This window comes from Phodopus roborovskii, unplaced genomic scaffold (genome assembly GCF_943737965.1).
Source record: "Phodopus roborovskii unplaced genomic scaffold, PHOROB, whole genome shotgun sequence".
In the NCBI taxonomy this organism is placed as follows: Eukaryota; Metazoa; Chordata; class Mammalia; order Rodentia; family Cricetidae; genus Phodopus; species Phodopus roborovskii.
Window position 1 is genome coordinate 6,673,255 of NW_026126469.1, and position 27,258 is coordinate 6,700,512.

General features: G+C 43.8%; 1 protein-coding gene across 3 annotated transcripts in view; it reads right to left on the reverse strand.

The window, feature by feature from the left end:
- The window catches only part of Abcc5 (ATP binding cassette subfamily C member 5), an 85,992-nt gene extending 61,582 nt beyond the window's left edge, over positions 1-24,410 (reverse strand). Inside the window, exons 1-11 of one of the 3 annotated variants that reach the window (XM_051191143.1) lie at positions 24,294-24,391; positions 20,584-20,702; positions 20,237-20,416; positions 8,639-8,796; positions 8,317-8,472; positions 7,594-7,741; positions 2,918-3,151; positions 2,608-2,781; positions 1,863-2,010; positions 1,021-1,169; positions 125-232 (exon numbers count right to left, since the gene is read on the reverse strand). In XM_051191143.1, the coding sequence (XP_051047100.1) occupies positions 125-232; positions 1,021-1,169; positions 1,863-2,010; positions 2,608-2,781; positions 2,918-3,151; positions 7,594-7,741; positions 8,317-8,472; positions 8,639-8,796; positions 20,237-20,365 (1,404 nt within the window). In that variant the 5' untranslated portion in view covers positions 20,366-20,416; positions 20,584-20,702; positions 24,294-24,391. Of the gene's footprint in view, positions 1-124; positions 233-1,020; positions 1,170-1,862; positions 2,011-2,607; positions 2,782-2,917; positions 3,152-7,593; positions 7,742-8,316; positions 8,473-8,638; positions 8,797-20,236; positions 20,417-20,583; positions 20,703-23,917; positions 24,019-24,293 lie in introns of those variants that run through there. The other 2 variants (XM_051191141.1, XM_051191142.1) reach the window with 2 other exon arrangements.
- Positions 24,411-27,258: the final 2,848 nt, after the last annotated feature.

Consider the following 27,258-nt stretch of genomic DNA (forward strand, 5'->3'; position numbering starts at 1 on the left):
CTTAATTCAGCTTTTTCTACCAGCTCCTAAGGCAAAGCAGGGTCAAGTGCAGCTGGCCTGTGTGGACTCTGAAAATACAGGGCACAGTGAGCTCTTGATATGGGAGAGGGCAGGAAGCACTTACCTTAAATCTATCAACAGCAACTGATGCTTCTGAGAGGGACTTCACAGAAAAGGGTGTTACTTTTAAAGCAAAAGTCATGGAATTGAAGACAGTCACCACTGTGAAGGCCTTAAAATACAAAAAGAGGTGAGAGCGAGCCTCGTGAGGTTATACACGAGATACGGCAGCACCAGTCTCCTTTCGAGAGGTAGGAAGGCTGGAATTATCAAATGTTAGGGCAATCAGTTACACTAAAATAATTTCTGTGTAGATGCACTCATGTGTGTCACAATGCATGTGTGGGGATCAGAGAACAGCTTACAGGAGTTGGCTCTCTCCTTCCCCCCTTTGGGTTCCATGCCTGGACTCAGGTCATAAAGCCTGGTGGCAAAAGCCACCTAGTCAGCCTGAATTACAGATTTATTTTTAAATTATGTGTGTATGTGTGTGAGTATGTGCTCATGAACAGGGCGTCCTCGGAGCCCAGAGGTGTCAGATCTCCTGGAACCGAGAGTTAGAGATGGTTGTAAGCTGCCTAGCTGCCTAGTGTGGGTGCTGGGAACTGAACTCCAGTGTCGTCGCTACAAGACCAACACATGCTCTTAACCTCTAGGCCACTTCTCCAGGCCACAATTTTATTTTAAAGATATCATTTTTGTTTTGTTTTGAAAGAGGCTTTCATCTAAAATTCTTAATAGACATGAGACATGGGTTCTTCTGTAGCTCCAAAACTGAACCCGAACCCAGGCTGACTGAAAATAAGCCACATTATTTCTGTATGAGGGGCAGCTTCTTCTTTTTACACTTCTCAACGTAAAGACATGAATGAAAAAAAAAAAAAATACCTACATCTTGGTAGCAGTCCTACATGGGCTACCAAGAGGAGCAGAATGGATCCATAAACAGTGTCTCCTCACCTGTGCCGCTGTGAGGTGGAAGCCCAGGCTCATGTGAACAGAGAACGTCACCACGCTGGCGATCACCACCACAATGGGAGCCACTCCAACAGTGACACTCTGAAAATACCCAGCTTTTTCCAGGATCCGACGCTCCTCCTCTCTGATTTCTGTGAAAAAGCAATCCGTTCTCAGAGCGAGTCAAAAATCACTTTGGGATACTATTACTCCACCACCTGTGAAGTGTCTACAAACTTCTTAAATGCCACTCTAAGGCCCAACTTCCCACTTGTGTTCAGACATGTTTGAATGCCTGTGTCATGCTAGTTACCCAGACAGGCTTGTACTACATACATACTTCACATGCTATTCCTGTAGAACTTTAACATGTGAATGGAGCCAATACTGAGAACCTTGTAACTGTAGCAAGCATTTTAAAAGATCACAAAATGAGTCCTAGGAAGCAACAGAGGTAGGCACAGAGTCCCAGTATCTGGAAGCCCAGCTCATCCCCCAGGGTCACACACCGCCTTTGGCATTTATGCAGCACAGAATGAGACAGCTTCAGAGCAGGGATCTTGACAAACCAATCGTCTTGACACTGCTTTCTACACTGGCTTCCTAGCCAGACCAAAAATCAAGTACTGGATGACATAAGGATTATTATAGCTAGATTTATACTTAGTATTCTAGCTGGCCATGATATCTTGGGCAATAATCACTTTCCAGGTTCAAGTCCCTAAGAACTCTTTAAACATAAACGATTCTATATGAAGATAATAGACATCAGAAGTCTAGTTTCTAATATGCTCAAGGAGCAAAGTATATGCTACTATATGCACAAAGGGGATCTTTAAACTCACTTTGAACACTCTGGGAAAATGCTTTGACCCAGGCATACATTTTAATAAATTTAATGTAGGTGAGAACTTCATTCATCTTCTGCACACGGTCATCTGTGGCAGCTATGCACTTCCTCCTGAAATATGCAGTAAGCCGTGACACGAACATCTGGAAGGAAAAGCAGTGCCTTGAAAAACTGGCACTTGCTCTGACTAGATAGAGCACTACTGAGCCTGCCTCACAACAGTCAAAGTTAAACGGGCTTCTAACCCTGCTCCTGAGACAAACCAGATTTCAGTTCTGTTGTTGCTTTATGTTTGTTTGTTTTTAATTAAAGGGACTTCCTGGGCTACAAAATGGTTCATTCCCATCTGCTTGTAGAGCAATGAAGGCAATTAACATTCTGATCTCACGGACAATGAGTGTCACTGTGGGAGCAGGACAGTCTCGTCAGCATCAGCTGGATATGGAGTGACTCAGTTTGATCACACTGTGTTACCTAGGGCCAGGTTCACCTGTATGAAGCCTTCTGCTTCACCTAGATTCACTCTGCTTTCACACTGCTCCCACCTTTTATGCAAATGACACCTCTTTCCTCTCAAGTCCAAATCCTGTTGCTAAAAACTGAGCTCATCGAGCACTGGACTCTCCCATGAGGTACCTTCCTGGAGAAAGTCCCAGATGATGTGCTTTCTGTAACTCAGTACAAATACTTTGTCCCCCATGAAGAAGCGACCAAGACACATCTAAGAGATGCTCACTCACCATGGCTGGGTAAAAGAGGATAAAAACGGCCGATCCCAGGAAGCCTGTTGGTCCTAGAATGATTACATTATAAATCATGCCCAAGATGGCAACAATAGGTCCTCCGGCCAGCAAGCTGCCCACAGCGGCTGCCTCAAACATTCTCTGCCCATCATTGGAGCAGATGTTGATGAGCTGTAAGATATGACAAACAGCCTATAGGACAGGGGTCACTACATTCAGGAAAAAGGTCAAAGACAGAGCAGGGACCAAGACTAAGAATGCAAGCTGAAAGCTTGCTCTGGGCACAAAGCACAGGCTCTGAACTCACCTCACCCAAAGACTTTTCTTTAATGTTCTTTAATTTCAGGATCTTCTTGAATGCCATAGTCAGGATAGCCCCCCGCAACCTGATGCCAGTTCGATAGTTCAGTGCCCAAGTGAGCGCAAGTGACCAGGAACGTACAACTTCTATCAGAAAGAGGCCTAGGACTAACAGCAAGCTGTACTGTAGGTTAGACTCTGTTGCCTGGGTGTACTCCAAGAGGTGTTTCACCATGAAGGCCTACAGGGAGAAACACACACCACTGTCAACATCCTCCACAGTAACCACACACAATGCCACAGTGTTATGTTAGGTTAGAAAGAGCAGGCAGTTCCACGGCACAGGTATTCAGCATGTAAACAAAGAAAAAACTGTTGTTGGACCAAACATCACCAGCAACCTGTCCACAGGTGCAGGACAGAGGAACCATTTGCTTTTCTCCTCAAGGGCGCCATCATGACCATTACTCTTTCTAATGTAACATAAACCTGTCCATGAGCTGAATTTAATTCTTATTCCAGAATCTTCACACATGGCTACATCTCTTTCAATGACATCAAGGCCTTTCTCTGAATCCTCTCACACGTGGCTACATCTCTTTCAATGACATCAAGACCTTTCTCTACATCATCTGATAAGAAAGAACAGTGTACCTACAGTTGTACGGGGAAGAGTGAGAAGAGCAAAACATCCCTGAAAACAAACACGGGCAGTTTAATGGGACAGAAGAGAGCAAAAAAAAGCAGACTAGCAAACTCCAGAGACCCTCCCTCCAGCCCTCCCCATGCCCACACCCTCTCAAAAACAAAAACATGTTACCTCAGGTAGCATATGTCTAACACCACCTGCAGGGAGGGAAGACAGCCAGCCCCCAAGAACCACGAGTGCACCTCCAGCTCTGAGGTCCTGCAACGCCGGAGCACACACTCACACAGGCACATTCAGCAACAGCATTAAATACCAGGAAGTGGGAAGCAATATACTTTTATTGAAAATGAAATATATATATATATATAAAGATACCATCTTTAAAGAGCATCTCACAAACACTGTACAATAGTGAGGGCATTAGGAACATACATGGGAACATACAGAGTCATACAGGGATAGCCATCACATGGACCGTCTGGCTCCGACTTGTAACTATACACAGTAGAAATACACAACAGAGCCATATTTGCTTCCAGAGTCTGTACATCAGGTTGGGCAGCTTTCATCAGGAGGGGATCCGGAAGCTGCAATCAAGTAGATTCTCTAGCAATAAAAACCTTGCTGCTAAAGAAAGAAGATTAAGGAAAGAAAAAAGAAATTTCCTAACAAGGTACCCTGCGTAAAACTACAGGTGCTGTTGGCCTGCTAAACTACAAGGCAACACTTTTCTCCAGACAGAGTACAAAATTCTAGGCCAGCTGGGGCAGGTGTGTTGGCATCCTTTGGAGTCTTTTCAAGTCCTGCTAGCCAAAACTGATGTTGGCAAAAATCAAACAAAACTATAACAAAAGAAAACCAAACCAATGCCCACTTTAAAGGAAAAGAAATGAAACCCACACACCCATCTACCCTGGTTCTTACAGCAAGGAGTCCTGGCTGGAGCTGGAAGCTACTAAATGGCACAGGACAGAAGCCAGACATATCAACCTGAATCACCTAACACTCAATTCCAGAGCCAGGGTTCTAGGGTAATTCATCCTTTCAGTTTTCCTAAATGTAACTTAATACCAAATTGTCTACTAGGTCCCAGGAGGTCCCCACGCTTAGGTTCATGTCAACCCCAGTGAACAGACAACCTGATCAAATAGGAGATTTCAGACTCCGAGAACTGCTGTGATCCACCTCTATCCTCCCTCAGAATTTTGAGACTCAATGTTTGGTCCTCACTGCATAGATTTACTAGCAAGGAGATTAGCTTCTTTTCCAGTATGCATCCTCCTGTGGTGAAGCAACTCAGCAGGCTGGCCTTCAGTGAAGCACTTTCCCACACACAGCAGGGGTCTCCAAGGAAGGCCAGCAGGTGGTGTTTGGAAGTACTCCTTCCTTCCTATACTTTTAGGGTGCCCCTTTTCAGCACTGAACAAGCAATCAGCCCCTCCCAGAGTGGAGGAGAAGGGAAGGTAAAAGACACAGGCAAATTTACACTATGCAAAACTTTCAAAGGGGGAGAGAGAGAGAGGTAAAGAAATGTCCAACATAGGGTTTTAAAAAGCAATGACATTTCACATGAGCTTGTATGGGGGGAAAGAAAAGCAGGGTTTCATGAAAAATCCAAACAAACTGCGTTTTGGTTTTTTTGTTTTGTTTTGTTTTTGTTTTGATTTTTAAAACGGTTTAAGTTTATCATTTAAGTCTAAATTAACTGGAAGGAATCTGGAAGTGGTTAGCATAGCTGTCTCGCTGTGGAAAACATTCCCAGTGAATAAACTTTACCTTACCTGAGCTCTTGGAGAGATTCTGCCCAGCTTGACTCTCATTCTGACCGCAGAATACAGCCATCCTGAAAATTCTAAAGAACAGCTTCTGTCACTGGTCCCCCCAAGTCCAGACCCTGACAGCATCGATCTAGCTGTGGCTGGAGAGGCTGAAGGGTGGGAACTTACCTCTCCCCGAGTTTCTCACTGTCCTTTCCCCACAAGGCCTGTAGCAGTCAGCACTAACGAGACGATACTGCACAGGGCAGCCTTCTCTCGGACAGGTGCTAACTCTCTGAACACAAATTCTAGGTCAGGCCTGGCCTTTTAAACTATCTTAGCCTAAGAAGGCCCCAAAACATCTCTGTAAATGTAGTGACTCTGTTCTCTGTTTCAAGTAAAGCCTGTACCCTTAAAAGTCTGGTAATGTGCCAGCCTCGCACGATCCTGAAGCACCTCCCGAGAGCACTGGTTGCTGGTGTTGTCAGAACCTTGGGCTATTTTGAGGTCAGCATCAACTGACCAAGTTTAAAAACACACACACACAAACACAACTTGACTGTGTTTCATTTGTTCTGTACATGACTATCAAGGCTCAATGAGACCTAAGGGGATGTTCCACGTTTGGAGCCTATAATTTAGGATAAGATTTTGGTAAGAACAGAACAAGCCAATCTGAAAATCATGCCCACTCAGAAAATGTGCAAAAATCTAACACTGGAAGTTACTCAAAAGGACCATATCCACTTACGGGAGGTTTGCTCACCACTAATGCTAATTTTATTATTATTTTTAAACCAGTCTGATTCTCCAATTTCCAGTGAAAAAAGGACTTATCAGTATTAGGGTTCCAAAAAAGAAGTCTACATTGTTTATACTTTCTCATCATTTTCACAAAAAAGAGACAATGGACAAGCCCACAGCTTTCTCAGGCCCATGAACCTTCAAGGGCTTTTCCCAAAAGGGCAGACAGAATGAGGTGTCTATATGTGTTCCTGTTACAGACAGGCACTCCCCTTTCCGCGGCCATCTAGAACTTTCTAGGTTAGCACCCCAGCATGCTGCATCAGAAGTGAAAGAGTAACTGAATGGACGCACGAAGAATGACCTTCACGACACCAAAGGGAACATGTACTTTATAATTACTTTTTCTAGAGTAAATATTGAATCCCTGAAATCCATGGCATTTTTTTCCCCAAGAAGGGAATTAAGAAAGCCCATTAGGATTTCAGTGAGAAACACTGCACACTGTGTGTGCCGGCCAGTCAAGGCAGCCACCAGCCCTGTAGTGGAGCAATGACAGAAGCTCTTCCTGGGGGACTCTGGCTCTATGCAACATTTGTCATTTGCCAATAACATTTCAGTTACGTGGTCCCTTTTGTTTAAAACTTAAACAGAAGTGTTAGTTGGTCAATTAAGAAACCTAAAACCAAGACTTTTATTTTTTTAAAGGATCATACATTAAAAAGAAGGGGGGGAAAAAGAAACAAAACACCTCAAAAGTGTAAATTAATGTTACCTCATCACCATGCATCTTAGACACATACTTACCCCACCATGAACCTCCAGCTTACCCACACACGGAAAATGCACAGTCTAAACAGTACTACTGCTCCGATGCCTCAAGGCAAATATGTAGAGAATGAATTCAATCACAATCTCAAGTGTCAGGCAGCACAGCAGATGCAAGAAACAGTGCCCTGGGAACGCCTCTCCAAAGCCCCCTCAGCCCACACTGCATCCACATAGACTAGGAACACCATGGCTGCCACCCAGTGCTTACTGTCAACACCACATATAAAACTAGAATGACTTAAAAATTCTAATAGGTTCCTAGCTTGTTCAGGGGTCACTTCTTAGAGTCATTAAACATGGTAACTATGCCCCCAGGCATCTGGTATGTCACCAACACAGACTTGCTAGCCCATGCCACACAACACTCAGCTCACTCACTCACAGCACTGCCAAGACATGGTTGTCCTGTCCGAGACTGTTCCTTCATGTTAACACAGAACCAACAAGCAGGTTCTGTGCAGGACCCAGCCCCAGGAAAGCAAGCCAATGGCTTCTTCTCCTGCAGTACTGCGTCCTCATCCTTCTAGCTGAGAAGCCACCATCCACTCCCAAATCCACTGACCCTCTTCAGTAGACCTAGAAGCATCCCTAAGGCTGCTAACTAGCCCAAAGGTGATCATAACCTCTGCAACAGAACAACAGGGTTAGCACTGGCCATGACTGGGCCCCTGGAGATGTTCAGAAAGGATAGTTAGAACTTACTGGTCCACTGAAGCCAGCCAACTGTGTAATCATCAGGCACACGATGGACAGGATAAGTCTGGTGCGACAAAAGATCCACGTGACCCTTCGCAGAGAGGCAGCTTCTGGCCCAACTTCATTCAGCTCTTCTTGCCACAGTCTCTCTAGTCTTTACAAGGGCACAGGTCCTATGTTACACATCTCCCCAGGAAAAGGGATAGACCCTAGCCCCGCTCCTGCCATCACAGGCCCGGTCATGGCATAAACAAATCTCTCCTGTCTTGTAGAGGAAGAGTCCCCACTGCCTGTGTTCACTCACTCTCAGAAGGGAGTGTTTGAAGTATAAAAAACAAGGAGAGCAGGAGCCTTTCCCTCCTCTCCTCAAAGGTCTCCCTGAATAAAGTGTGTAGATACAAACTTCCTTTCTCCAGGGCTCCCAATCCTTTCTCAAGGTTCATGTGGTAAAATGCAATTCTACACACTAGGTTTTAATCAGACTACCATCAAAAATGTACTATCACAAGACAGCCATAAAATCTCCGTGGAGGCTCAGGAAGAGAAGTGGGGCTAAGAGAGCAACAGAGAGAGCCCTTGATTGAAACACAATTAGAGGGAAACAGAGATATGGCAAGGGAAAAAGAGTCCACAGGCTTCCACCCTCGGCACTTCAGACTCCACACTGCTGGCCCGCCCACCTAGCTTAGGCCTAGCATCCAGTATATAGGGTGGACCACAGACGCCTACCTTCTGCAGTTCACATCAGAAGACTCATACTTGGACAAAGACCACACGTCTTCCATTAATAGCTCCCCTTTCTTATGAACCACACGGGCCAGAGGAGAGAGCCATGAGAAAGTCATGTAGGAGAAAAGCCCAGCATTGTCCACTGGGTGCTGGTGCCTAAGGAGAGAAAAATCCAACCATGAGGTGTCAGCACACACTGAGGCTGACATGTTTAACAGCTCCTGACAAATACTAGGCCTCCCCAGCTGTCCTGGCTTTAGCCCAAGACTTCAAACCTACTCTTAGTGCTTTGTGGATGAACCAATAGCCAACAGAGCCTTACTTAGAAGTGGTCCGGAAGGGCTTCAGGGCACTCAGGCCATGGTGATATTTTCCCTTGGTATGCTCCTCATCCAGAATTCGGAGGTGAGAATGCACAGAGACATCCAGGGGAAGGCCCTCAACTCGGGCTGCTGTTTCTAGGGCATCTTGGCATTCCAACTATTGTGGGAAGAACAGTCAATGAAAATTAGATATACAGAAGAGAGGCAAATCCAGCTGACTACAACTCAAAATACACCAGTAGCAATCACACTGGAAACCCCAGGACACAGGTTAGAAACTAACTCTGCATGCTAAGAACCCATGGAAGAACATTCTCTCTTTATCTCTCTCTCTCTCTCTCTCTCTCTCTCTCTCTCTCTCTCTCTCTCTCACACACACACACACACACACACACACACACACACACACACAGACAGAAAAAGAGAGTTTTTCCCAGTACTTTTAGGTTTGTAGAACTGAGTAGAAAGTACAGCTTGCATACATCTCCCATCTCCTCCATCTCTTCCTCCTGTATTAATATCTCCCACTGGATGGTACAGCTGTTGCAATGACAAGCAAATGCTGACACGTGTTACATTTGGTTCAATCCTCGTCTTATACATTCAAGATTTTATATTTTTACCACTCATGTCTTTTATCATGGGCTAGGGATGTAGTTCGTGGTAGAATGCTTCCCTAGAATGCATGAGAGCCTGAGTTTGACACCTAGCATGGTGGGAGCACTAAAGTACAAAAGGCCCCCAAAATTCCCTAGCACCACACACAAAATAAATGATTTTTAAAAATCAAATCTTTGATCTTCTGTTTCCCAACTTACACTGAGAGTCAATCTTTTCACCAATAATTACAAATTGTATTGTAAATTATTTACTACAAAATTTCAAAGTCAGTCCCAATTAAGCCTAAGAGCCAGGATGTCCTGTCTCCCTCTCTTACAGATGTGAAGCTGATTGCCCAGTCAAGAAACTCCAATATTCTCAGTCCTAAATATATAGTCACTGTGATAGCAATTTAGATAGAGAAGAGATGCACAGAAAGGAAAGGCAGGGACTAGAGTTTGAGCCCTCTTGGTCCTGGGATGAGGGAAGAGACAGGTCAGCTAGTTGTGACTCAGCCTCTCTGAGCTAGCAGGTTTCCACCCCAGCCTTTGACTCCTGGGTCTTACTGATAAATCGAACGATAAAGACTTGATTTAAACCTACATATTATGGCAGTGGCAGAGCTGGGACCACAGATAAGAAGCCCTGCCAGGCTGTGGTCTGAGTGGCCCTGGGGGAGCAGACAATAATTAAAATATCAGTAGATTCGTGCACAGTCGCTAAGGTGACAAACATCAGCTGACACATCTGTTCTCATTTGCTCCACTGGGCAGAGTTCACAATTTTATTGTAGAAGCTTCATTTTCCTTGATTCCTTTTTGTTTCTGAACAGTGAAACTCACTGTCATATGTATTTCCAGCAATCATAAGACAGTGACAAATAACAGATCAAGACAAAGTAGTATAGAACCTAGCACACCATGCCTCACACAAAGCAGTCTCTAATTATACTGCCACCGCTTTCCAAAAAAATACAGAGGCAACTCAAGTATAAGAACTGAAAATGTTCTGTGCATAGGAGTAACTTGGAAGCCTATGCCGATTAAATCTAATAGCTTTAATTCATTGACTAATTATCCTCAGTAAAATGTCTAGCATCAGGAAGCTACACAGTTCTGGGAAACACACTTCCTTTTGTCAATGACTGGATTTCAAGAAAATAATAGCTCAAAGGTCATGGGAGATGTCATTCTATAAATTTGTTTCTCTTAATGGTTAATGAATAAAACATCATCATGTAGCAGGCAAAGGAGTTGCAGATCCGGCCAGCATTTCCCAGTAAGCCAAGACCATGTGGAAATACATGGATTAGTAGTTATGGGTTAATAATTAAGACAGAGCTAGCCAATAAGAAACGTTAGCCAATGGCCAACAACTTTATAACTAATATAGCATCTGCACGTTTCTTTGGGGCTGAGAAGGGTGGCGGGAACTGCTGTGCCAGAAACATTCACATTACACAAAATGGCAAATGAGTTAACAGTCCACTGGCATGAAGTCTTCACAAACAATTTAGTGGTTAGAATCTAAAAATCGAGGGACAATGGAAAGAAGTGTGGACACAGGTGTGCCTCTTCTTTCAAGCTATAATCAACCACAGGGAAGAAAAAACACATAGGGAAAGATACTCCTAGACTCCAAGCACGCCTGGGACTGTGCACAGGAGGTATACGACATCACAGGCACCAACCTTACTTGCACAGACATGCCTGCAGGACACAAAGGACATTAGAATGGCACTTTACAATCGTACTGAATATCTGTCACATGGACTACAGGTTGCCATAAAGCAAACCTAAACATTATTAAAGACTGGCATTACACAGTGTGCAGTCTTTTTTTATTGATTAATTATTAATTAATTTCTACCAGCCCAATCACAGTTTCCCCTTCCTACCTCCTCTCCTCCTAGTCCCTTTCACCAATTTCCCCTATCACACAGCCCTCCCCCCATTCATTCCTCTTCCTTTCTCTTCAGAAAAGGGCAGGCCATGCAGGTGTATCAGCTTGCTCAACCTGCTTTCTTCTAGCATCCAGGACCACTAGTCCAGACATGGCACTACCCACAGTGATATTGGCCCTCCCACATCAACCATTAATCAAGAAAATGCTCCACAAGGTGGCCCACAGACCTGCCCACAAGGGAATTTACTCAGCTGAGGTTCCCTCTTCCCAATGACTCTAGTTTATGTTGAGTTCACATGAAACCAGGCAGCAGGACTGACCCTGTCAACGTGACATGCACATCACCGCCATGCCATAACTGCTAGAGGCTAGAAAAAACGTAACTGCTCTCTTCTTGCTGTCCCTAAGATGTCATATTAATGTTAATATAATCATATAAATCATATTCCAAACATTAAAGGTTCCACAGTCTTTACAAATTCAAGCACTCCAGAAGTTCAGGCTCTCTAAAATACCCAAGGTCTCATAACTGAGCTCTGGTAAAAATCAAAACTAAGTTTCATACTTTCTTATTCCAAAAGGGAAGAACCAGGCACAGTCACAATCACAACAAAGCAGAACCCAGTCCAGCAGTGACGCTCAGGGTCAAACTTCTGAGACTCACCATCTTCTGGGCTCCACTCCACAGCTGCTGCTGTGCGTGGTAGTCATCCACAGTACTGGCTGGCAACTCTAAAATGCTATGGTTTCCTGATGTAACTGGGCTGTACCTTCACCAATAGCCTCTCTGGGAGAAAGTTAAGTAGCAGCTTAAGATGGAAGGAAGGTAGCTTCCACTTACCGCCAAAAGTCAAAAACTTCTTGAAGGTAAGATGGATGGGCTTACACATAAAAAGCTTAAAATATTAAAATTAGTACTAAAGGAAGGAAGGACTAACTAATGTTAAAGAGGGAAGCAGATAACTAGTATGATATTTAAAATAGTAGACTTTTTCTGAAAAGTATTTTCTAACCTACTCATTCAGTAGGTTCTTAAGTGAGGGTCTATGATCTACAAATAGCATTCTAGCAGTAGGGATATAAGAGAGCAGAAACAGACACGCTGTCACCATCAAGAAACATAAACTTAAGTGAAAGATACAACTACCTGCCTTAATAAAAAGAGAGAGAAATCCAATTTGAGTACACTGTGAGAACACGTAACTACTCTCTGCCATTGGAAGAATACTGAAAATAGTTAACATCTTCTGGATGCCATGTCTCCACAATTTCACTGAATAGAGGAACATTCCCAAAGGCAGGGGGGGGAAAAAAATCCCTCCTGAAAGCGGGTTTCTCTGTGTAACAGATGTAGCTGGCCTTGAACCCAGAGATCCACCTGCCTCACCTCCCAAGTACTGGAATTAAAGGCATGGGCCACCACACCAGGCCAAGAAAAGAATCACTTAAACCCAACAGCTTAAAGGACTTGGGCAAGAATAATGGCTAAGTTGTAACAATGTCACAGTAGCTCAGTGCTGTCACACACAACCCCAGCCTCAACGAACAAATGCTCATGCAATTTAAAATTCTCACCATCTTTAAAATATAGGTAACACTTTAGTGTATTTTACTTAGTACAACATAAAAAGTATCACCTTTTTAACATATAATCACTATAAACATTACTGAGGTTTTCTTAATGAGGTATTTTGCTTTTGTGGTTAAAATTTCTATTTTATTCATGAGGCATAGCTCAGTTTAGACCAGAAATGTTTCAAATGCAAACAGTTCTCTGTTTTGTTGGTAGTGGTTTTGGCTCTTGCTTCCTTCCTTTCTTTCTTTTGGCTAGAGGATATTTGAAGAAATATGTACCTGTCACCAGTTCAAGGAGTTGCTAGCTATACTGGGCAAAGGCCAGGGAAGGTGATGGACATCCTATTCTGCACAGGGCAGTCCCACAATAAAAAAATTCCCATGCCACAATGTCAGTACTGAGGTAACTATAGACTATTAAACAGCTAGCAAAGTACATAGTACACACTAATCTAAGGGAAAGTTTTTATGAGGTTTTTTTTTTTTTTTTTTAATGTTATATGCTTTAAATCCTTTTCAGAAGTAATTTTTCTGTTTTGGTTTGTTTTTGTTTCTTTGTTTTTCAAGACAGGGTTTCTTTTCATAGCCCTAGCTGTCCTGGAACTTGCTGCGTAGACCAGGCTGGCCTTGACTACAACATGTAGCCAAGTATGACTTTGAACTTCTGATCCTCCTTCATCTACCTCCATTGCAGGGGTTGCAGGCATGACCACCACAGCTGGGTTTATGCAGTGCTGAGAATGGAGCCCAGGGTTTCACACAACACTAAAACAGAACTTCCTTCACGTAGAAGCCAGGGGCCAATCCCAGCTACCTCGGGACCCACTATTTTACTTTTTGAGACAGGGTTTCTCACTGGGACCTGGGATTTGACAATCAGCCCTCAATGCTGCTGCACCTGGTTTTTCATATGGGTCTGGATTCAAACACAGGTCTTCACTCTTGCAAAGCAAGCACTTTACCCACTGAACTATCGATCTAACTCCTGATTCACAGAATGCTTAGAAGGGTCACATGACCAGCTTTTATTGATCCCCAGATTGTGTACCTACTTCTCAAAACAAAATATAAGTATTTATCTGACACAGAACAGCACAAATCTTTTTGGCAATGTTTGCTCCAGAAGCAAATGTTGAGATTAGGTAACATGGTAGATACTGTTGAATTTGGCTAGCTGTTCCAAGCTCCTTCTGATGGTCCCACATACTGGAGTCAAACAGTAGGCAGGTGAAACTAATGTTTCAAAGAGAAGCCACCAGCTCTGGTCTGAGTCATCCAACTCCAGAAATACCACATGGAGAAGATAACACCAGGTCTACTCAGGTCTGCTGATAAATCCTGTTGAGCCACATTCACAGGGAGGCAAGGCTAAGTCTGGCCTTTACACTGTGTACCTTGTAAAGTACATCCATTTGTAAGTTGGTCTTGCTTTAGGCCTTCATGAACAGACTTTGTCAACCATGCTTTTCTATCTTTTCTGACAAGATCAAGTTGATTCTTTGAATGACAAATGCAGAAAATAATCTGGTGTTTGAAATATGTTTTTAACTACACAGCCCAGGCTGGCCTCAAATTTGAGATTATCTTCCTACTTCAACTTTCCAAGTATGGGAAGTAGAGGTCCATGCCTAGCCAGAAAAGTCTTGAATCATGAAAGCCTAGTAACATCTAAATAGCTAACTCTACCTTTTAAAAGGGAGTCAAGTCTAATTCTACTAGTTAGTGGATGTCAGTGTACAGAGAACTGCACATCGATATGTTTGAAACATATCACCTTTGCATTTGTGATCAGACATAAGACTGCATCAGCAGAAGCTACCTAACACGAAACCAAGACTTTATTGGAAAAGTTTTCACTGGCCATTTGTAATTCCCAAGGTACCTTAATAGACATCGGTGCTTAAAATTACTTGAAAAACAGGAAGCTATGTCTGGTGTGGTGGCACACACCTTCCACTCCCAGAACTGCAGAGGCAGAGACCACATTTCTATGAGTTTGAGGCCAGTCTGGTCTACAGCGTAAGTTCCAGAACACCTACTGTTACATAGTAAGGCTCTGTCTCAAAAACAAAACAACAACAACAAAAACAAAAAACAAAAAAAAAAAACCTACAGCAAGCTCCTTCGACCAGTTTTCGTTTCCTGTGGGAATCAGAGAGCTGTGGCTGTAGACAGCAATTGCCAAGCAGCTCTTACCAGCAGCAGCAGTGTGGCCACCTCCACTGGGGAGCCCAGGGCCAGCACTGAGACCACTATCTAATGCACCATTCAATCCAGCAAGCCTAGGAGAGCCCTGAGCCTTATAGAGCCGAGATGAAGGAAAAGAGGTGGGGGCAGGATTCTTACATTCCAGAAAGCATACTTACAGGGACCAATCAGAGACAAACAATGCAGAGATACAAAATACTAATGTTTACCCTTCCTCAACTGAGCTGACTCACGGCGTTCTCCACTCTGAGGACACAAAAGCAGGAACGAGATCACATACACATACATGCCTTGCAGAGACTGCTCTGCATTTCTGATGAGTGAGGACAGACCAGCACCCAAGAGCTCTCACCACGAAGACCTGATGCACACCAAGTTGTGGCAAGAAACTGCACTCTGTCCATCAGCTGTGCAGGGCTTTGTTTTTGTTTTCTTTTTAAAATGTATTCTCTTCCCTAAAAACTGAAATTAACATCATTAGTATCATTTCAAGCCTGAAAACCTCTGATATTAAGCTTACTATCCTGTGAGCAAGCTTACATCGCCGACAAGATTACAGTACATGTATTGGGAAATAATGGTTTTGACTGGAGGTAGCCAAGAAAGTGCTAGATGGTAAGTGTACTTCTAAAGACACGGACTGGCTATACAGTCATTATAATGTACACACAAAACTAATAATAAACCTATGGTTTTGTTGCTTAGGTCAAGGCTAAGTAGAATTTTAAAAAATAAGTATTTCTTAAATATTTTATAGCAAAAATGTTAAGAAAATTAGGAAAATAGCAAACTTAAGAGGCTGGGAAACAAGAAAGAGTTCTGAAATTTGACAGGTCCACTACCAACCTTCTTGTTCAAGGAAAGGCTTCATGGCGGACTTAGTAAAGTGAACTTCATTTGCAGTCCCTCTCTTTCACAGAGGAGAAGGCCAGCAGAGCCACTGCACACCCTGTCAGTCATCAACAAACTGGACAGGACCAAATGTTAGCATCATGGGTTCCACCGTTCCCTGTAAAAACCACTCCCTTTTCACATTTTAGCCAAGAGGCCAAAAGTGATCAAAATCACTCCCTCTCTTCTTCCAAAGTTCCTTTTTCTTCCATTTGAAACTTTGCCAATCTCAGACAGTTCCCTAGCCCTCACTTCCAGAGGTGCCCCTCAACCTCTCCTATATCCTTCTTCGTCACCTGTGTGTGGAAGCAGGCCCCAGCTCCTTCCACACGACACCCCCTATACCCATTCCCTCTCTCACCTGTCTCTAAGGTCTCTCTACATTATTTCAAGACTGATCCAAAATGAAAATATAGTTTAGAAAATCTTCTCTACTGGGCATGATGATACACACCTTTAATACCAGCTCCAGGAGGCAGCAAGCAGTGAGTTCCAAGGTTACATACAGAGACCCTATCTCAAAACAAAACAAACAAACAAAAACAAAATCTCTCCTCAGCTGGATGTGTTGGTCACGTGTCTGAAATGCTAGCACTAAGGAAACAGAGGCAGGAATATCACTCACTATATAGTGGGTTCAAGTTGGCCTAAGCTACATAAGACCCTCTCTCAAAAACACAAAAAAGGAAAGCAAAAGTGAATTCTCAAAAGCAAGGAAGTGTCACACACTTCTAATTCCATTATTTGGGAGGCTAAAACAGGAAGATCAAAAGTTGGATGCCAGTCAGGGCTATATGATACTGTCACTCCTAGATGGACAGATAAAATAGCAAGGCCTGGTAATGTTGTGCCCAAATTCTGAACCCCAAAATCACCAAGAGACCCATTCCGGCGCAAAAGCAGAGTCTTTTATTGTTTAACCAGGTAACTGCATTAACTTGGGCCCTTCCTCCATTCATCATGGCGGATGCCATAAGAAGGACCCAGAGAAACCCCAAGGTGTGGAACTTATTGAGCAGCAGAAGGGGAGTATCTAGGGGTATGCAACAGTCTCAGGACTGGTGCACTTCTGGGCTTGGGTGACCTGTCCTGTGTTGACTGGTCACCTGGTTGTTATGGCCTACTGTCCCTCCCAGGGTGGTTACTGTGCTCTGCTTGGCACTGTTATGCCACTTTTACCATAATGCACACCAGCCATCTGACCTCCTAGTGACTAGGGCAGGCCCAACAAGGTCAGAAATGTAGAGTCAGAGGCCTACATGTCTTTTCTGCAGCCTGTCATGACTGCTAAAGCAGGGGGCTGGGTGAGGGTGTGGTCCCTTCATTAGTACAAGCCAGATACCTTGGAGGTAAATTCAAGGTCTGCCCAAACTACAGAGCAAGTAGAGGCTAAAGAAACAGTTCACTGGTAGTACTTACCTGAGTGTCAAGCCTCTGTACTAGGGTCAAAACAAAATAAAACCTTAAAGTCTCTTTTTTAGTTTAAGGTCAGTAGCCATTAGGAAATGCAAATGAAAACCACAATGAGATATCAGAAGCATCTATCAGATCGGCTAAAGTGTAAATGACAACCACCCCCAATATGGGTAAGAACAAGCAGCAAAAATTGAATGACTGCTTATATTTAGTGACATAGCCACTCTGGGAAAGAACATAGCAACTTGTGTGTGTACCCAAAAACGAACTCACCTATTCCTGAGGGTATGAAAGCCAGCCCTCTATTCTCTCTACTTTATTCATTTACTTACATGCAATTACAGAAAAATAACACCCAAAAATCCCTTACATGTTTTTTTTTTTTGTCCCCTCAATATCAACATCTTGCATAACTTTAGTTCAATATCACAATTGACATCTCATCCCAACTCAAACTGCTACACTTTTCATAAAATCAGTGGACTGGATCTTTATCAATCCTGTAGTGGTTTTCATTATTATTTTTTATAATTGCACATAAATTCAGTTATCTCAAAATTAGAGATTTGTAAAATCTTTTATTTCCAATGGTTTTCTTATGGCCATAAAAAAAAAAAAAAAAAGACTTCCTACTACGGCATATAGAAATGTCCCCATCATACCCCTTTACATACCCCACACTACAGATAACTAATCTAAGGGGAAATTATTTATTGAGCTCTGACCATACCAGCAACCACACTCATCTTACTTAATCCTATCATACAAAGGTACAATGACACAGATTATTTAAAATCCAATGTGCCATGCCCTTTTCCATACCTCCAGACCTTTATTTCTACTGCCTAACTACCCCCATCATCCTTTAATGCTCTGCTCCAATGTACCCTTAAAATTTTTCTAGATTTAACTACTAGACTATTAATGTCCTGACAAGTACTAGACACACATTCAATAAATGTTTCATTTACACAAGATCCATATCAGCAGTTCTCAATATGTGGGTCATGAATTCTTGGGCAAACCTCTATCTCCACAAATATTTGCATTATGGTTCATAATCACAGAAGCAACAAAATCACAGAAGTAGCAACAAAAATAATTTTACAGTTGGGGGTTACCACAACATGAGGAATGGTATCAAAGGGTGGCAGCTTTAAGAAGTTTGAGAGCCACTGTGTTAGATAACAAAGACACACAGTTATAAAACTGGTATCAAGAAACACTGAATATTGAATGATAAGGCATTCGATACCACAGTGGGGTCAAAGGAGAACCATTAGCAAGAAAAAACTGAAGAGTAAGCAACAACTTTCATCCACCAAAGAAACAATGCCACTTCAGACTAATGAGACACCAAAGTCAGCTCCAAAGCCCACAGATACCAAGTGCTCACATGGCAAAGACCTGACAATGTGTACACAAAGCAAAGGTACAACAAGCATTCAGGTGACAAAGTCCTGTACAGAAACCTAACCTTTCTAAACCTAGACACCCTTCTACACTTCTAATTTCTTCTGCAAGTTCAGAGAAGGTATGATGGTTTTGTTTTTTTTTTTTTTTTAAACTAAGACACACACACACACTTAACTGATTATCCTAAAGTTATCTATAGTAATTATTCCAACCACTCTGAAATCTGAGCAAATATCTCCAAATGATTCTTTTGTCCTGGTTTGTTGAGATGGGGTGTACCTAATAGTTTTAAGTCAACTTACAAGCTAAAGTAATCAGAGAGGAGGGAATTTCAATTGAGAAAATACCTCCATATGATCCATCTGTAGGGCATTTCTTAATTCGTGATCAAAGGGGGAGGGCCCGGCCTACTGTGGGTGGTGCCATCCCTGGGCTGATGGTGCTGGGTTCTATAAGAAAGCAGGCTGAGAAAGTCATGTGGACACAGACAGTAAGTAGCATTCCTCCATGGCCTCTGCATCAGCTCCTGCCTCCAGGTTTCTGAGCTGTTTGAGTTCCTGTCCTCACCTCCTTCAATGATGAACAGTCATGATAGAGCACAAGCCAAATAAACCCTTTCCTCCCTATCTGGCTCTGGTCATGGTGCTTCATTGCTGCCATAGTAACCATAACTAGGACATAGGATCTCTCTATGTGATCCTGGCTAGCCTGAAACTTGCTATGTAGACCAGGTTGATCTCAAAATTATGAGATCCACCTGCTTCTACCACTGAGTACTGGGATTAAAGGCATGCAACACCATGCCTGGAAAAAATAATTCCTCTTTTAAGCACAAAAAAACAAAAAGAGGAGAAAAAGACAAATTGAAGCACACGAAAGAAGCTGAATGATTCACATTCCCACAGTCCTCTGGCTTCATCCCTCCCCACCCTATCTATTTGCCTTTTTCTTTTTTTGGTAATGGGTCTGAACCCAGCCAGGGTTTTATACATGCCAGGCAAGCACTCCACCATTTAGCTACATCTCCATTCCTCTTCTTAATTAAGGAAATTTTCAAAAGATACGAAAATGGAGTCGATGAAAAAGAAGGGAGACAGGCATGGTGGCACATGCCTTTAATCTCAGCAATTTGGGGAACAAAGCAGGAGGCTCTCTATAGATGTTCTATAGAGAGTTCAAGCTAACCAGGCTACACAGTGTGACCCTGTCTGTCTGTCCACCTATTTCTCTCTTTCTCTCTCTCTCTCACATACATACACATGTGCACATTTGCACATATGTGTACAAACGCATGTGCACACACAGTAATACTAAGGAAGAAACAGACAAGTGGCACTAGACAACTTCTCATGCCATTAAATGAACCAGCTCTTTCTTGTGGTGCTGGGGACTGAATGCAGGGCCTCATGCATGCTAAGTGTCCTCTACCACTGAACTACACTCCAGGGCTAAGGAGCCATACTTAACACTGACCTAAAGCCAATACAGAAAAATAAAATTATAAAATATGTATCGTATGAAAGAAGAAGACGTGGCATACGTAGTCCAACAAGCGAGGAAGGGAGTCTGGGGAGGGAAGCACTAACCGGCCTTGATCTCTGGAACCTGGATTCCTCATGGTCTCTGTGTGGTCCAGGCACACTGCTTCTCTCCCTGACACTTCTATACCCAGGACTGGGGATGATGTACTCCTTTCCCATGTCAATATCCTTCATCTTCACCAAGTGGGGACCGGAGCTCAAACTCTTCCTCTCACTTCAGAATTTCTGAAATTAAAAACAGACACATCCCAACCATGCTTAGGCATATGCTGAAATGCTTCACAACAAGAAGAAGAGACAAAAGTATTGACACTTTCTTATCACTACAGCCATACAAATTATTGCTTTTGTAAAGGAAAAAAGGTTAGTATTCTAGTGTCAAGAAAAATTACCTAGCCAAGCATAGTGGTGCGTGCCTTTAGGCACTCAGTAGGCAGAGGTAAGTAGATCTCTGTCAGGTTGAGGCCAGCCAGAGCGAGTTCCAAGGCAGCCAGGGCAACACAGAGAAACCCTGTCTCAAAAAAGAAGGAGGAGAATAAGGGGGAAATATACCTTCCCCCTACTCCTAGGAAATAAAACTAAAACACAGCAAGCCCACTAGTAAATGAGAATCTGAGGAATGGGCACTGAGATGATACGGAGAGTGTTCTGCAAGCCTTTAAACTTGGAGCATGCATTACAAACTGCAGGACCTCTCCTACCAAATGTGACTTGATGCAGCCCACAAACCTTACCCTACCAATGGTAAATCCCATTTCTGCAGTTTTATAATTACCTAATGGATTGACTGATGTTATTTTAAAGCTCCAAGAAGTTACACAGCTAAATTAAAACTACAGAATAACAACTTTAAACACAAATTCCCAGGTGTCTGGGAGATCGAGGCCAGCCTAACCTACAGAGTAAGTTCTAGGACAGCTAGGACTACACAGAGCCCCTGATTTGAAAAAGTAGAAAGATAACCAATAAAAAACAGCAACAATAAATTCAATTTAGATATGTATGTATGTGTGTGTGTGTATATATATATGATTGATTTATCTTTCCTTTTCTCTTTTTTTTTTTTTTTCTTCACTATTTTGGGGGGGTTGGTTTTTTGAGACAAGGTTTCTCTTCTCAAAGACAGGACAGCTCAGGCTGTCCTGGAACTCGCTCTGTAGACCAGGCTGGCCTCGAACTCAGAGATCTGCCTGCCTCTGCCTCCTGAGTGCTGGGATTAAAGGTGCACACCACCACCTGGTTTACTTTTACCATTTCTCTTCCTAAAACCCAGCACAACGGCTCTATACAACTGCCTGCCTGGCTAATTCTAGTCAACACACTGTATCAACTGTGGTCACTTTTTAAAAGGTTTGAATTTATTTTATTTACTGTGTGCATGTATGAGAGAGAACAGAAACAGCATTGTGCAGCTATGTGCACTGAGACCAAAGGGCCTGCACGTCAATTCCCCACTTCCACCACTATGGTTCTGCAAATGGAACTCAAGCCCTCAGGCCTGGCAGCAGGCCAGCTCACTGCCCTCACATACATGTCCCTCTAAAAGGGCCCCCCATTCTCAGAATGTCACAAGATAAGAAAACACCATGGATAACTGAAGTATGGCCATGCTACACTGAGTCCATAAAACTAGCTATGACGGGGTCACTAAGGAGTGTGTTGTCTCTTTGCAGCACAAACTTTGACAACGGTAATCCATTTATTTTTGACACAGGGTCTCAAGTAGCCCAGGCTGGCCTCAAACTCTCTGTGAAAGATGACCTTGTACTTCTGGTCTTCCTGCCTCTACATACCAACGGCTGGGATTATACACTCGTATTCCTGTGCCAGTTTCCCATGACACTGGGGCCACACCCAGGCCCATGTACATGCTAGACAAGCACTCTACCAGCAAAGCTACATCCCAAGCCAGTTATTCATTTTTAAATTATCAGAAGAAAAATATTTATTAATTCTTGAAATAAAAAAAATAAAATCCTTTAAATCTCCAGAGAGAGCTAGACTTTTTGCTTTTCAGAATTTTGCTTCAAGGGCCCCAAACTGATATAGAAAAGGTGTTTATTTTAAAAATAACATCTGTAATGAGCAGTGGTGGTACATACATTTAATCCCAGCACTCGGGAGGCAGAGGCAGGCAGATCTCTGGGAGTTCAAAGCCAGCCTGGTCTACAGAGTGAGTTCAGGACAGCCAGGGCTACACTGAGAAACCCTGTCTTAGGGTGGAGAGAGACAGTACCTAGTTGAATGACTACATACACTATAAACAAAACCAGCTTACTAAGGAAAAACAGTGCCGGTGTCACAGGAGCCTCAGGAAGACTACGCTATAAACAGACCTGGCATCTGCTACTAGCTCCACTGTCATCTGGGAGAGGAAGATTAGTGATACTTTAAAAACAGGCAAGAGGGGGTTAGGGGAGCTTGAGGAAGAGGTTAAGGGAACCCATTCACAATACCAAACACACCTAGGAGAACAGGAAAGGTGGCTCTGGTATCCAACACCTACAGGAGGCAGATTTTTTTCAATCATGGATTATGAAGCAGAACCTGCAGAATGTATACAAAGACTGTGGTAGTAATGACCCTATTAAACAGACAAAAAACAACTGTTTTCCAAGTGGTTGGTGAGATAAGATAGGGACTGTGATGACCTATCCTGCCACCCCATCCTTCCAGACAAACTAGTGTCTACAAAAAAAAAAAAAACAAAAACAAAAACAAAAAACTGTGCTGAGTGTGTGCAAACACCTGGGTAGCCATAAAGTTGGTTTCTTCACAATGAACACACAGAAACATATTCTGTGTGTGTGGTATATGACAAGAGGCACAGGAGCTGGAGGAGCAGTAGGAAGGTGATTGGTACGTTTAGAAAAGAAACAAGGCCTGGATATGAAGCAAGCAACTAAGGATGGATTGCTACACTAGATGAGTCTCCTGACCAGCACACTTTCACTTCCTTATTTTCTGAACTTTTCCCTTGCAATTGACAGAAGTCTTTTAAAAAGAAATTAATCCTAACTTGGGCTCAGGGATAAAAACCAAGGCCCCAAGTCAGAGGACTAGGAAAACCGGTATGTTTAGGTCTAAGCCAGCGCTGTAAAGGGATGAAAGAGAATGAAGAGAGTGGGGGCTTGCACATCAGTGACCCCCGACTCAAAACTGACAGGGATGGGGTCACCTGATCAACCTTTTGCTTAAAAATTCTCTTTCCAGTGATAAAGGGGAGCCACAATGCTGCAGGGGGGAGGGGCGTTGCGTAGGACTAGAGAACTGGAACTAGCCAGGCTGTTGTTTCCAAGTGGTGTTATCACATCCATCAGTAGGTTTCCAATGCCTCAGGAAGCTCCTTCAGGCCCTGTAGCTACAGAAGCAAGGAGGCTGAAGGGTGCTCACTTAGCACGCCCCCCCCAGAACCCACCTGTGCCTCCAATATCCCTCACCTCCCACTTACTCCAGAGACCCCAGTAAAACCTATCCATTTCTCCCTTCAGAACTCAAACTTCCCCGATCATCCCTGTGCCCATCTGCATGGAGATTTCCACATCTGTGCGAAAAGACATGACCCAAGTGCGTACCAGCAGCGAAAAGGACACCGATGACAGGGGACCTGGGCTCCCATCCCGGCTCTGCCACGGATTCGCAGTGCGTGCTGATGTCACATACATCCACATACCAGTTCGAAAAAAAAAAAAAAGAAAGAAAGAAAGAACCGAAGGTATGACTTACGTCGTAAGTGGCGGGCACTCGGCCTCCAGTCCCGGGGATGTTGGGGCTTCTCTGGGGCAGCTCCGCCACCCCGACCCTAGGGCGTTCCCACGCCTGCCCAGGCCCGGTGAGAGAACGCAGCTCCCCCTGGTGGCCGTGCTGAGAGTAAAGCCGACCGCGACCGCCCATCAAACCTCCCTTCCTGCCTTCTAACTCCGGGGTCCCAGCACAGCCCGCGAGGTCTCCACCCAAGCTGGAGACCGCGAGACACCGGCTAGACTGGCCGCGCTTCTCCCGCCCAAGGTTTCCCACTGCCCACCACGCCCCTGGAAGCCCACGGAAGGGAGCCCGTGACAGCCGCGGATACTGCATAGGAAAGGCAAGAGCCATCACTTACCTGCATCCCAGCCTACCCAAGGGAGAGCAGACCGCACCGGTATGCTCGCAAACATCGGACCTGGGAGCCAAACAAGCCTTTATAGCGACATCGTCCCCCACACCGCGCAAGCGCGCTAAACAAAGCTTGCGCAAGACAGAAGGGAATCGTAGTCCCTCATCCGGCAGCCTCTGGCGCAGCACACTGCAAAGGACTACGTTTCCCAGAAGCACCACAGATGCCCGGGATGGGGTGTAGGCTGTTCACTGTCCCCGCGCGCATCCAGTGCCGCCCCCATCCCTCCCCAGCCTCTGATATTCAGTCTGGAATCTTCTCTGAAGTCCTGAGTACGGGGTGGGGGGGCTGGGCGGGCAGGTTGAGGTGGCTAGTGGCGTTGTATTCCCAGGTGGCCCGAGATTCAAAGATACGGTCGTTCCACGTGCCAGAAAACATCGTGAAGGTCATTGTAGCCCCAACTGTTAGCTGTGGTGGCGCTCATCATTTCACATTTGCTGGCGCATGAGTCCACCGCATTCTACACGGATAGTATCTTTGGATCTTTTCTCTCACCAGTCCATCACAGCTGCCTGGCTTCTAAGTAATAAAATGCCAGGATCGCAAATATGCTAACTAATAGATTTGTTGTTTTGGGTTTGGTTTGGTTTGGTTTTTAAAGACAGGGTTTCTCTATATTGCTTCAAAGCCTGTCCTGGAACTAGCGCTGTCGACCAGACTGGCCTCGAACTCAGAGATCCGCCTGTGTCTGCTTCCTGAGTACTGGGATTACAGTAGTGTGCCTCCGGTGCCCAGCTTAGATTTGTTTTTATAAATGAAATTGAAGCTCCGGACACATTCGTCATTTTATTTTTCTGGTTTTTTGTTTGTTTGTTGTTGTTTTGTCTATTTCATTGTCATGATATAAGGACTACTGTTTTGAGTGCTTCCCTACCATTAAAGTACTTGAGACTTGTTTATGGTTATTTATTTAAGAGACTTAAAAAGTGTCCCAGGATGTGGTGGCTCATGCCTTTAATCCCAGCACTCAGGAGGCAGAGGTAGATGGTCTACAGAGTGAATTCCAGGCCAGCCAAGGCCACACAAAGAAACCTTGTCTCAATAAACCAAAAATAGGCTGAGATAGTCCATCTTCACACAACTCCCTACTTAGCTAGTGTGAACTCTAATGTCATAAAGCTGGAGTAATTAACAGAGTGTATACATGACACACAGAAGGGAGTAATAGACCAGTTCTATAGAATTAATAGCCCAGGAGCTGGAGAGATGACTCCGTGGTAAGGGTGTTTGCCGGTGAAGCCTGTGGATGTGAGTTTGAATCCTCCACACCTATGGAAAAAGCCAAGTGTGGCTGAGTGTTCACTGTAACTCCAGGACTGTGTGGACCAGAGACAGGATTGCTTGGACTTGCTGGCTACCAGGCCAGCTGCACACTCAGTGATAAAGCCTGGTTTAAGAGGACACAGGAGTGGAACAGCAGGACACCCAAAGCTGTTCACTAATTTCCAGATGTGAATGGGTGCTCACATTGCACATGTACACCACATACACAAATATACATATACACAAATAAAATTATAGCCTAGAATGAACGTGGTATAGTAACATATTTCTGTCATCCTACCACTAAGAAGGTAAAGGCAAGAAAACTGAATTTGAGCCAACCTGGACTACACAAAAAGTAAAAACCAGGAAGAGCATTTAATCCCAACACTGAAAAGGCAGAGGCAAGAAGATCTCTGTGAGTTTCAAGGTTGCCAGAATTATATGATGAGACACTGGAAAAGGGGGGGGGTCCCGTAGGAAATAGACTTCTGCATAAATGTAAATTTGATGCGTGACAAAATGTACAAGTCATCAAGGAAATGATGCCAGTAAAAATACTGGGGCAATTAATTATCCATTTTAAAGAAAAACTAATCAATACCAGATCAAATATCTAAATGTGAAGTAAACATTAAATTAGTTTTAAATTTTAAAGCTTTTTGGAGAAAACATGAAATACCTTTATGAACTTGAGAATAGGGGAGAACCTCTTAAAATAAAAGGGGAAGATAGAGATGGGCATTGTAAGTGGATACTTAGTATCCCCCAATGCTTGTGATGCTAGGCAGTATTCAGAACTCATGAGGACTCTGGCTCAACAGTGGTTTAATATTGAGTGTACCATTATGACTCATTTTACACAGAGCTGGGGACTGAGCCCAGAGCATGGTTCCTCATAGGCAAGCCCCACTACCATATGATCTACATCCTTGTGAGTGCCATTTTTAATGACCAAATAAGAAGAGGCAAATCACATCACTCTTCCCAGTGAAGACAATAGCCACTCGGATTTGAAAAGACACGAAGGCTCACTCACCAGACAAAGGTTAAAATAATGTGAGTGCTCACCTCACTGAATTGAACTAATAGTCCTGACAATGCCTTAAATGCTGTAGAACACAAAAGCTGCAGATCCAGTATCTTCACAGAAAATGCAAATCTCCTAAAATCTCCCTGAAATACTTCAAATACATTGGTTATCCTTTCTCTTAAAAAGAAAAGGATGAAGGCCTGTGCACCCTTGGGGGAGCCCACCCAGGCAGACTGTCCTGTCCAGAGTCTGCCAGCATCCTAGTGCCACCTCCACCCACTGGAAGAAGACGGCCATCAGAGTATTGGACCTGCTTGCACCCACCAGAAGAGAAACTTTGTCCGGTACCCACCAGGAGAGGGAAGGACCCCACCTGTATGCACTGGAAGAAGGGACAAGTAGACGACAGTACAAGAACACAGTCAACAACAGAAAGATCAATATAACACCACCAAGTGTCTAGGGACTCCACACCAGCAAGACCTGAACATCCTAACATAGATGAAGCAGAAGAGAACAACCCTAAAATCAAGTTCATGAAGATGATAGAGACCCTAAAAAAGGAAATAAGAAAATCCATTAAAGATATGGAAGAAAAGACAAACCAAAAATTGC